This window comes from Tachysurus fulvidraco, chromosome 24, assembly GCF_022655615.1.
Source record: "Tachysurus fulvidraco isolate hzauxx_2018 chromosome 24, HZAU_PFXX_2.0, whole genome shotgun sequence".
In the NCBI taxonomy this organism is placed as follows: Eukaryota; Metazoa; Chordata; class Actinopteri; order Siluriformes; family Bagridae; genus Tachysurus; species Tachysurus fulvidraco.
The window spans coordinates 5,079,222-5,091,587 of NC_062541.1; the positions used below are offsets into that span (position 1 = coordinate 5,079,222).

Consider the following 12,366-nt stretch of genomic DNA (forward strand, 5'->3'; position numbering starts at 1 on the left):
TATGTGAACGTGTGGCAGTCCATATCAACTGCTTTATTTGGAATAGTGGTTTAAATAAGGCTTGTAGTTTGTTTATATATTAGAGAAATCAAGCTAATTAAATTTGCGTGAAAAAAATAATAATCACAGGCATACACAAATAAATAACTGTGAATAAAATAAAATAAATAAGTAAACATACTGATAGTCTGCCAGTTTAATCTGTCTGATTTAAAAATCCAACTATTTGGAGAAGTAAATGATTTAGATATATATTTTAATACTGTTGCATTATTCACCTTTTGTCTATGTGTCTTTGTCTCCTTTATTAGTCATTCAGTGTTTTTAGCAAAAATAGGTGCAAATGATTCCCACTGACTTCCTGCTGCCTGCAGCTCCTGTCTTCCTCTCTCTCATGCCTGTCACGTGCAGCACTGCTTCCTGCCATGTGTGATGAACGCATGCTGCTCAGGTGACTGATGGGACACGATATTGCACTGAGGCGGTAGGGACGACGCACGAAACCCCAAATCTGGAGTTAAAATGCATCTGACAGGAAGCTGAACGAGCAGTGAGGGTTAGACAACACACGGTTTAAGGTTGCAGTTCTCCAAGCCCCAGCTAAGAGAATTGGAGAAGATAAGATTAGATGTGTTGACGGGCTAAAGGGAGTTGTGTTTTGGCTCATCTGGAGAGAGCCCACAAATACCCCAGTAATAACGAAACAGCTGCAGCTAAGCTCAGATGTCTGTGCTGTCTTGATAGATCACTCAAAAGGACAATGGACTTGTTTATGGTTTTGTCAGATTATGTTGTAGAAACTGTCTGGGTTTTCAATTTTGTCTGGCTGTCTGCGGGCTTTCTAATACATATCGTATCGTATTATATACCTTTTCAGGAATTTGTGATTTCGTCTCAAGGACAAACAAAGGTTCATAAGTACTGTACAGCACATGAATCTGAAGCATGGCCTGCTGTTATAGGAAAATAATCAGTGACAGGGCAGAGTGATGGCTGTAGTTCATTCATTCATTCATTTTCTACCTCTTATCCAAACTTCTCGGGTCACGGGGAGCCTGTGCCTATCTCAGGCTTCATCGGGCATCGAGGCAGGATACACCCTGGATGGAGTGCCAACCCATTACAGGGCACACACACACTCATTCACTCACACACTCACACACTACGGACAATTTTCCAGAGATGCCAATCAACCTACCATGCATGTCTTTGGACTGGGGGAGGAAACTGGGGTACCCGGAGGAAACCCCCGAGGCACGGGGAGAACATGCAAACTCCACACACACAAGGCGGAGGTGGGAATCGAACCCCCAACCCTGGAGGTGTGAGGCAAATGTGCTAACCACTAAGCCACTGTGCCCCCCGATGGCTGTAGTTGATTATCCCAAAATACATATATTCATTCATTCATTCATTAATCTTTAGGAGATGCCAAATACATGTGGTCTCTGAGGACAACAACCTCCTAATCAATACAGAGTTGTCAGACTATTTATGACTGAAGAAAGGACATTATTTATAATAACACTCTATTTTCATAATACCACTCCATTGCACCCAAATATTCACATGTTCTGTACCCAAGTGCTCTTAAAAGTAGCTACAGCTCTACAAAATTGAGATTAAGGATTGAGCTCAGCTCAGGATTTAGACCGTGAAGCTTGTGAATGACATGTCTATAATTCAGTTTGTTTTTTGAAATACACTCTGGATAATGTTGTATTTCTGTTCACATTAAATTAGCTATGTTTGCAGCTAAGATTCGGATGATTGTTGTGTAAAGTGTTTGCTAAATCCTTCCTAAAGCTACAACCTGCAGTTAAAATGACTGTCGTTAAGACCTGTTGATTGCCTTTCTTCTCCTTTAGAATAAATAGATGTCTTTTGGATGATAAAGATGATATCTCTATGTTTAGTTTCCAAATCTTCAATATGGCACACGATCTTAGTCCTATATGCTTCCATAAGAATATGACTTTGGCCATCTGTAGCATCCTTTATGGATCGGAAGGATGACCTAATTAATTGACAGAAACTAGCTAATTGAGCTCATTGTGTGGGTGTGTTCACTCGTGTATACAGCATGTACATGGCTTCTGTTCTGATCTCAGCATGTCTAGCGGACATATCGTCGTAGATAACAGTTCATCATGTGAAACTCAATCCCAGTGAAACTGAACTGGTGGTTATCCCAAGTGGTTCATCCCCAGGTCAGGATCTTGTAATATCCTTACACAACAACGTGATCTCAGCTTCCATCACAGCTAACACCTTCGGGGTAACCAAGGACAATCAACTGTCCTTTTCCTCGCATGTTGCTAATATGACACGCTCATGTCGGTTTCTCAGGTACTTGTTCAGTCTCTACCTACTGTATGACTTCAAAATCCCTCCACTGGCTAGGTCTGTAACCTAGCGAACCAGTGTTCATGTATTCATCAACAGAGACTTAAAAGCACTTTTGTACATTGCTCTGGTTTACGACTTCTGCCAAATGCCATAAATGTACATGTACATGTAAATCTGCTGCATCATATTGCAGGAAAAAGAGTGGTTCCCGTGTTTGTGTGCGAGCATTAACCTTGCCTGTATGGTAGCTATCGTGTGACAGGAAGAGATGTGGTGGGAATTGGCAACAACTCACATTAATGAAATTAGTTAAAAATTGGGTAAAAAAATTAAAAAATGCTCCCAGCTCTTGCATGCCACTACGTCTGCTCCTGCTGACCAAGGCCGTAATCCAAATGGCTGCAGCAGAGACCCTGTTTACAGCTGGGCTTTGGACAAAAGCATCAACTAAATGAAAAAATATCTGGCTGGAACAGTGTATCTCCTTCCACTTCCATTATTGTATAATTGTTCATATGAATCCTAAAAAACACACACAGGAAATGAAAAAACGAGTAATTGTCTTTGTGTGTGTGTGTGTCCAAGGTGACAAAGCAGTCAGGGCTAAAAGCACAGTAGCAACTGCCATAACCAGATTACTTATAGGATAATGTTTCATTGGCAGAGTATCTGGTTTGAGGAATGTTTTGGGAAATTGCCAAATATTGGTCACGACCCAAATTTTGAAAATGGATTTGTCAGGTATCACAGGTTGGTCCCAAACGCAGCTCACGGACAAGAGTACGAGATTAGATTCTTTAATGGTGAGAAGATGAACAGTGAGGACAACATAGTCAGAGAAACAATATACAGTAGCTGACACAAAACAGCAGACAAAGAGCCAAGTCAACGGTTCCAACAGTTAGTAGGCGCAGGCAACAGGTAAACTCAGGAATCAGGCGAGAATCGAAGTCATAATATAATTCGATGTTTGTTTTGTAATCCGGTTGGATGTGGTAGCTCAGTGGTTAAGGTGTTGGGATACTGATCGGAAGGTCATGGGTTTGAACCCCAGGTCCACCAAGCTGCCACTGCTGGGCCCCTGAGCAAGGCCCTTAACCCTCAGTTGCTCAGTTGTAAGTCACTCTGGATAAGGGTGTCTGCTAAATGCCGTAAATGTAAATGTAAATGTAATGTAATGTAATCCACAGAGCAGAGAGAAATGTGATCTAGAAAACAGTTATATATATATATCGTTATCCACTAGCTAACGGGGTAACAAGGGGGAGACAAAATCCAGAACAGGGAATAGGCAAGGTCTGTAGCAGGTGAAGCAACACAAGATGGAAGGAGGGATAGCTCTCAGGAACATGAGGTATACTGAAGAGACCATTTGGTGGAGAATACATGTGGATGGAGTGCTTATGCAGTGAGGTGGAGTATAAAATATTTGAAGCGAGTGCCTAAAATCCGGAAGTGCGTATTGCGTGACTTGACAGGTTGCCTCACTTGGAACTCTTTCAGACATTAATGAGCTCTATTGTAAGGTTCGGGATAGGTTCTAACCTCCAACAAGACTAAAGGTTCTGGAGTTTATTTTTTATATGTATTTCAGTCATTTTGTCTATATGCCTACAAGGCAACAATGAATTTATAGCACACTGGCAGTTGGTGTGATGAAGCTTGTGCCATACAGGGTGCGGCTGCCCCCCTGTGCCCCTGCATGGCCACACCCAGGGGAGTCTGGAAATAAAGAACCAAAGAAAAAGTGTCTTGCATAGCCTCAAGCTCTGCAGGAAAAAATGATAAATAGTCCTGTGTGTGTGTCTAGTAGGATACCGAACCCACATGCACTTTATTTTTAGGTTGCAAAGATTTCATGTCATTTTAGGTGAAGTTTATTTTTGGGGGTGGAGAACTTGGTGCTGAAAATAGGGACCCCGGAGTGCACAGATGAAAATGCTCTTGAATAGATGAGTAGGGCAAAGCCACAGGGGAGGGGAATAGAGAAAGAATGAAGATAGCAAGGGTTATAAGAGGACAGAGAGATAATAAACTATAGCAGAAATTGTGGGGCGAAGGCGAAAATGGAAGTACGTGAGAGAAAGGGAAGGAAAATGATGGAGAAAGAAAGAGAGCGCGAGTAAGAAGCAGAAGAAGGTTGGCGGGGGGCGGGGGGTCGTGGTGGTAATAAGATGTGACAGAAAGCTGTGCTAGCACACGGGGAGGTAGCTAGTTTACACCCTTATCACATAGCATCCTGTCCACCCAGACATTTTAATCCAATGTGGGGAGAAAGACTAGGGCCGTGCGAGGTAGTGCTAGAGAGAGAGAGAGAGAGAGAGAGAGAGAGAGAGAGAGAGAGAGAGAGAAAGGCTGATGCTTCCTATCAATCTCTTTTATTCTCTTCGCATTTTTGTCATGTATAGCCGTGTGTATGTGTGTGTGTATATGTGTGTGTGGGTGTTTGCTGGCAAGCATTTGTAATAGGACTAAAAGAGATGCATCCTTTCTCACACACTCTTCGTGCAGAGAGCAGCTCCATCGATTCCAAGCATCTCCCTTTCTACCTAGTGTCCAAACTGATTAGGAGCAATGCTGCTCACAAACAGATGCATCCTTACTTCATCCCTTTCCTCCACTCTCTATTTACACACTCCTTTGTGCTTTTGATTACAATCTCTTCTCTCTATCTCTGTCTCTAGGCCTTGTACCCGAGCCCGGAGGAAGGCTGGCAGATCTACAGCTCAGCACAGGATGCAGATGGGAAATGTATCTGCACGGTGGTGGCTCCGGCACAGAACATGTGTAACCGAGACCCACGCAGCCGCCAGCTCCGCCAGCTCATGGAGAAGGTGTGTGTTTCCTAACAGGCTACACGGTCAGCCATCATTCACTGGCACGTGCTAAATCAACAGACTACACCTACACATACAGTATATAATTACAGATGAACTATTAGCAGCATACAGTACATAACATCTTGAATCTAAGCTGGGTTTAGTGCTGAGGAGCAAAGATCTTACACCTTTATAGGAAACGAATCATCAAACTATATATCAGCATAGTTTGTTCCAGGAATACTACAGCAATTTGCTGTAAAAAAAGTCATTTTTTAGCACATAACAAAACATCACAACGCATCTTTTATGAGTTTTATGACAAAGAGCATGTTGTGTTTCTTAAAAGCATCATAGGACCGTGATCATCTAAACGGTAGAGCGAGCATTACTTTCAAATCTCTTTCTCTATCTTGCTCGCTGCTGTTAAGACATTCATAACTTTACAAAACTGGGACAAGATCCGGGAAACTAGAAACGTAAAAACTATGACATGCTTTTTTTTTTTTTAACAGAAACTAAAATGAATCACTGTCAAATTGCTGTGGAATAACATATAAAAGCTGTTACCTCCAGAATTATTATGAGAATTATTTTCCTATTTTCCTTCACACATATATTACTTTATTACAGCTACATAGTCTCTAAATCTACATTTGTCATTGTATCACATGACACAAGCTTAAATCATATATCCTATAGCTTTTAATTAAAATAGAATGATCACACACACACACAGAAACACACACACACACACACACACACACACACACACACACACACACACACACACACACACACACACACACACACACACACACACACACAAACATACACACAGATGCAGAGCATACATTTTAATCCCTATTACAGCTCATCCGCAAACCTAGACACATGTTCTATAAGTAATACTCATTTGTCCACGGGGTTGAACGATTAGTTCTCCATTAACTCTCGAGTTCTCCACGTGTTTGTGGAGGATAGTTTGAGAGAATACAGGAGATACGTGTGCCACTAAAAGAGGGCATGTCCTAAATACTGCTGTAAAATTGGATTCATTTAATCTTCCCATTGAATTCTTTTTCCATTTGCCCCATCTGACTAAGAGTAGGAGAGAAACATAATAATAATAATAAAAAAAAGTTAAAAATAATCCAAAAAAACCAAGAAATGGAGCACAAGCACAGACCCACACGCACACACACACGCACACACACGCGCACACACACACACACACACACACACACACACACACACACACACACACACACACACACACACACACACACACACACACACACAGAGTCTTTCAAATGCTTGGAGAACACAAACTCACACACATACACACACACACATAAATATCACAAATGTCTTACTTGCTGGTGAACACACAACAAAAACTCGGACGCAACGAAAAATATGGACGCTGCACTGGAAAGAGATCTTGACAGAGCTTTTATGGTTTAGCTAGCTAGCATAAAGTCTTGGATTATAAAGGGAAATGTAAAGACAGATAGACTTTCTCTCAGATATGTTGTTTTTAAAAAAGACTCCATGACTAAAATATCACTGTGTAGACTTTTTGGCATCTTAGCATCAAATATCCAAAAAAAAACAAAAAAAAAAAAAAACAGGATATTGTTTTGTAAATGGCAAGCAAAAACAAGACAGAATCATCAGGAATATAAATATTTACCTCAGGTTCATTGTTATATAACTTATAAAAAGTCTACATGACTAAAATCTGACAGTTGTTCAATTCTTAGCATGTTAGCATCTGAGATGGAACAGTTTCAATGCTATTAAGTTGCAAATAAGAAGCAGAAACTAATAATAAAAATAGATTCAGAAAAACAAACCCTTAGATTTCTTGTTAAACAAATGATAAAAACTGATTAAAACAAAAAAGCAGGTTTTACTTTTATATGAAGCCCACTTGACTTCTTTTAGAAGTTTGTTGGGACGGTTGCCAGGTTTCAGGTTTCTAAATCCTTCATCTAACTCGAGCACTAAAAAGCTTTTCTTTTCTTCTCACTATAGCACAAGTTTCAGATTGGCATTCAATCTGGCAACCCTTCTCTCAGAACACAGATTAAGGTCATTACCACATGATACTAAAAGTGGAAGCATTATTAGATTTTCTATTAGATCCCATCAGTGTTTGCTCCAGTAACCTGATCTAACAAGTGCCTTACTGAGCTCCAAAATAAAACCATGTTTTTCGCCATATAGCTGTAAAAACCATAGAAAAATGTCTTTATATACTATTCCTCAGATCTATACAGATACAGATATGTGTAACGGTGCAGTGTTACAGGATTTAAATACTATAAATGATCGGCTGGGTAGTGTAGGGATCGCTGTGGGGAAAAATGATCGATTAAGTTTGTTACCTAATATTGATCATGATGAGATTAATATAAACAAACATATCATTATTTATTTATGATGTGTAGTCATTTTACTAATGTTTCGTCAAAGGAAATAATACACTAAGAATGAGCTTTTCTAACTCCAGGCCTGAAGAGTACAGAGAACCCAAATGTATGGGTGGAACTTATGATTTAGCCAGCGTTGCTGAAGGGGCTGCCTTTTCACCTGTGCGCCTGCCAGATAAGCATGGGTATAAAATGTTTGTGGTTAGCTTTGCCACTCCTTTTTATTGCTTGTATTCCTCAACTTGAAAACAAGAAACACACAGCTCATCGTTCAACCCTAAAGACGCAATGTTTGGGATGATTTACTATGTTGTATTCAGTGTTTAGCACAAATTAAATGTTTAATTCTAGTAGAAGTGATGACTCATTTTATTTTGAATGTATCTTTAGTGCAGATAATGTGGAAGTAATTGTATGAAGTGTTAGATTAAATTAAGATGTTTAAGCAATCTCTTTATTTAAAAGCCATGCTTTGTTGCCTTGTCATGCATTGTTTATTTTCTGATTATCTTTAAGGTTATCAACCAATTGCCTATTCCTTAGTCTGTAGTCCATAATCCTATGCCATTCATTTCATTCAACTATATTCAACGATTCAACTGTTTCGATATACTACCAATATCATCAAAACCATCTGGAAGAAAAATAAAAATACCAAAAAGGAACTGAGTTGTCCCTTTGCATCCTTCATGTGTTGAACAAGCCGTTTTCAAGTTTGGGCAGAGCTGAAGGGATTAAGATAACTTGACAACTTTAGTGGATTTGACTGAATTGGACTTAGGAGTGAATGAGGTGTGTGTGTGTGTGTGTGTGTGTGTGTGTGAGAGAGAGAGAGAGAGAGAGAGAGAGAGAGAGAGAGAGAGAGAGAGAGAGAGAGAGAGAGAGAGAGAGAGAGAGAGAGAGTGTGTGTGTGTGTGTGTGTGTGTGTGTGTGTGTGTGTGTGTGTGTGTGTGTGTGTGTGTGTGTGTGCAGTGGTCTATAATGAACTAGTGTACCATTTCACATCCAGTCTTCCCAGGAGAGGCTCCATCTCCACTGTGACCCTGAGTATAACTAAAGATGAATCAAGGAATCAAGCAATCAATCAATCTCTCAATTTATTCCTCAAATATGTTTCTACTTTAGTAGCAGATAACTTATTTTTTCTAGATGTAGCTGCTTGAAATGATCGTTCCAGTCTAGACATGAATATCGAATGAATTTGTTTTATAATAATCTATTAAAGAGTCAAAAGTAGATACGTTTTCCTATATTAATGCTTTCAATGTTTGCATAGACATCAGTTTTGCAGTATACTATAACCTCTCTCTCTCTCTCTCTCTCTCTCTCTCTCTCTCTCTCTCTCTCTCTAGCTATCTAACACACAGACACTCACATAAATTGCTAGAAGGATAATAGTGTACTGACCACAACAGTGAATCTCAACACTAATGAGGACACAATGGTGTTTTTTTGCTGAGGGAAAGGAATCTATATAGGATATCGCCCGAGGCTACTTATTATGTGCCATGCAAAGGGTCCTGAGATAGCAGAAGGGGAAAAAATAAAGGAGTGTGAAATCGGAGGAATAGAGAAATAAGAAAAAAGAGGGGTGATGCTAAGGAAGATGCATGTTATTGACTCAACAGATCTGCAGTTTAATCAATGGGGTGCTTCTGTGAATGAATATTAACCTCTGCTCCTGTTATCTCATAATCCATCTCTCTTCTGCCTCGCCTATCTGATTTTCTACTCCATCAACATTTTTATCTCCTCTGCTTTATCCCTCTATCTTCAAGTCTATATTACTCTTCATGTAGCCAGACTGTGGTCGCTAGCTTCCTCTCTAAACTGCCGCCATTAACATTCCACATATGCTGCAAATACGTCATACGAGAGCTTCGATACAGGCGGCTAGCTACTCAGACTGACAGGAAGATAGAAAGAGGGGAGGCAGAAGGGGTCCAGGGTATCTAGATATTATCATGTTCAGGTGGAATGGTTTTGCCCAGGGAGCTGGAACGAGACGTTGTATAGGCGAGAGAAATCAATGAGCGCCGGAATCCACTTTGTTTTCAGACTGGTAGCCATTTACTATACATACTTAATTACGCTTATGCCTAGCACATGCACAATGAGATTCCCTAAAACCTGACAACCTGGATATATGCATACTAGATATATTAATGCATTATTGATCACTAAAACCAGGATGCTGACTTGTTCCCAAATCGCTGACATTGTCTTTTGCTCAGCAGCTGCTCAACCAAACAGTATCTTAAAGCAATTTCCCAATTACATAAACAGTATATGTTTTGTAAGGCATATAGTTTACAGTTTATATTATACTATAGGACTGTTAAACTTTTGTTTCCAGTCACGCATCTTCGTAAAGCATAGTAAACTTGTCAGGGTCACTGTAGATGTAGATGCCACAATTTATTAGATTCAAGTATGATCATACAGTATATTTAAGTTAATGAGTTAGAAGCTCGTTTAGTTTTTTTTTTAAACTGTATTCCGGAATGTTTTGTAAATAGAATTTATTCACTTCAGTAAATGTTCAAAATGAGTGTTCTTGGATTCTTGTGAAACATTTAATACTTCTTCAGCATCTCTGATATGTCCAATAATTCATGCCTAGACCAATTTACCATATGTCCACCTACCAAAATGTTCTTCATTTTTGGATGGTTGGAGGAAACAGGAGAACCCAGATGAAACCCACATGAACATCAGGATCACAATTGAACTAGTGCTCAAGATCAAACCTTGGTTTGGGAGGTGACAATGTTTTATACCTCACGAACGAACAGAATAATCTGAAATATAACAAAATTTGGCTATTTTCTAAACTATAATTAATTATAATTAAACCCATCATTCTGTTTCTGTCTAATCTTTCCTTATTCTGAATTTTTAGCCAAAAAGTCTTCAAAAAGTGATGTTTTTTCTTTCTTCCACACTTTCCACCACCATCCGTAAGGAATATGACTAACTAATTAATGTTAACAATATACAGAATGTGTACAGAATAGTATTACACAGAATGTGTCTAATGTTATCGAAGATATCGATTTTATTTCACATTAATAAACTCCAGACGTTCTCCATTTGCCCCGACAGAAAGCGCACATTAGATCTCTCAAACGGGAAAGGCGAGCGGAGATGAAAGCACCAGCCGGAAGATTACTAATGTGAGATGGGGAAAGGAGAGGGGGGAGGGGGTGGTTGTAGAGGGGCAAGAAGATGTTGGAGATTCCAAATCGCCACACGATCAGTCCAGATTCGTGTTGATTGACTGATCTACACTTTTTAGAAGCAGCTTTAACTGTGACTGTGTTGTTAAAGTATAGAGCTCTGACAACAGTTAGCAGTTTTGGAAACTCATATACACACTCACACAATGAAGTGTGTGTTGGAGTGTGTGTGTGTGTGTGGGGGGGGGAATCAGGCAACAGCTGTGTGGCTCGATCACCTCTGTCTTATAAAACAAACACTAATGAGGACACCAGGGGTCAGTCCCACTCTGCACGAGGTCTCGAGGATGGCTTCAGAATTAAACAGCTTTTACTGGCTTCTTTAATAATAACACTCCATACTATGTGTGTATGTGTGTGTCTGTGTAAGTATGTATGTGTGAAACTGATGTAGAGACAGTTTTTAGTGCCTAAAAGCTCTTGAGGCCGTGTGATCCCTTCAGACCCAAACAAACTCACAGGCTTAACTCACAGTAACCTCAGTGTGTATGTGTGTATATGTGTGTATGTGATTGACAGGTCCAGAACATTACCCAGTCTATGGAAGTGCTGGATTTAAGGACCTACCGGGATTTACAGTATGTCAGGGACACTGAGAACTTGATGAAAACAGTGGATGGAAAATTGAAGACGGCTTCGGAGAACCCACGCAGCCTCAACCCCAAGAGCTTTCAGGTATCAAGTCCATATTTATTGTAATCTCATTCATATATACACTGAGACACTGTATCCGTATCCATATTTACAGTGAGATGAAATACAGAGTCTCCAGAATCACAGGATTGGAACAGGAATTGAAATAAATGGACGGAGCCTGGCAAGGCAAAGTACAAACGACAGCAAATTGTTTTTAGAAAAAAAAAAAGGCAAAATGCTGCAACCTAAAGTAATATCCAGGAGAATATTGCTACAGAGTTAGATTCGTGTAATAAAAATACAGAAAAACACTTGCAAATGTGCAGCAGATATGAGTTCAGTAGAGATTTGCATTCGGGTGGATGAAATCTAATTCAATGCTAATTCATTCATTCATCTTCAATAAACGCTTTTTCCACTAGATATTACCCAGAAACCACAATGGCGGCTTGGAAGAAATCACATAAGCTTGATTATACTTTGATTTAGAAACCCACGAATGCTATAAGATTTGACTCCTGTGTGCTAGTAAGAGCTTACAATCGTAGCTAGCTAGCGTTTGACTCATCGTCCACCCCAGCGCTACCTTGGTGGATCTTTACGAAGTCGCACAACCGATCTGACGCACTTGTTATACTTTAACATCTAACTATTTCTGTATTTTTAAAAGCTAGAATCCAGATCAACATTACTGACTCTCCAATAAAAAAAATTTTTTTGGTTTGATTTTAAGCAAAAACAAAAATAAAAACAGAAACAAAAATGAGTGACATTTGAGTTGAGTTGGTGCATCTCTATTTCCACCCTGATGAGTCACTTGAGTATTTGGAAGCCCACCAGAATCACACTAGCATGACACGATAGCATGACACAAACAACAAAGCC

The 12,366-nt window shown here is 39.7% G+C and overlaps 1 protein-coding gene across 2 annotated transcripts in view; it reads left to right on the top strand.

Moving 5' to 3' along the window:
• Positions 1–12,366, top strand: part of olfm2a (olfactomedin 2a) — a 118,586-nt gene that overhangs the window by 89,386 nt on the left and 16,834 nt on the right. For both annotated transcript variants that reach the window (XM_047808125.1, XM_027155165.2), the window contains exons 2-3: positions 5,034–5,183; positions 11,365–11,520. In XM_047808125.1, the coding sequence (XP_047664081.1) occupies positions 5,034–5,183; positions 11,365–11,520 (306 nt within the window). The remainder of the gene's footprint in view (positions 1–5,033; positions 5,184–11,364; positions 11,521–12,366) is intronic.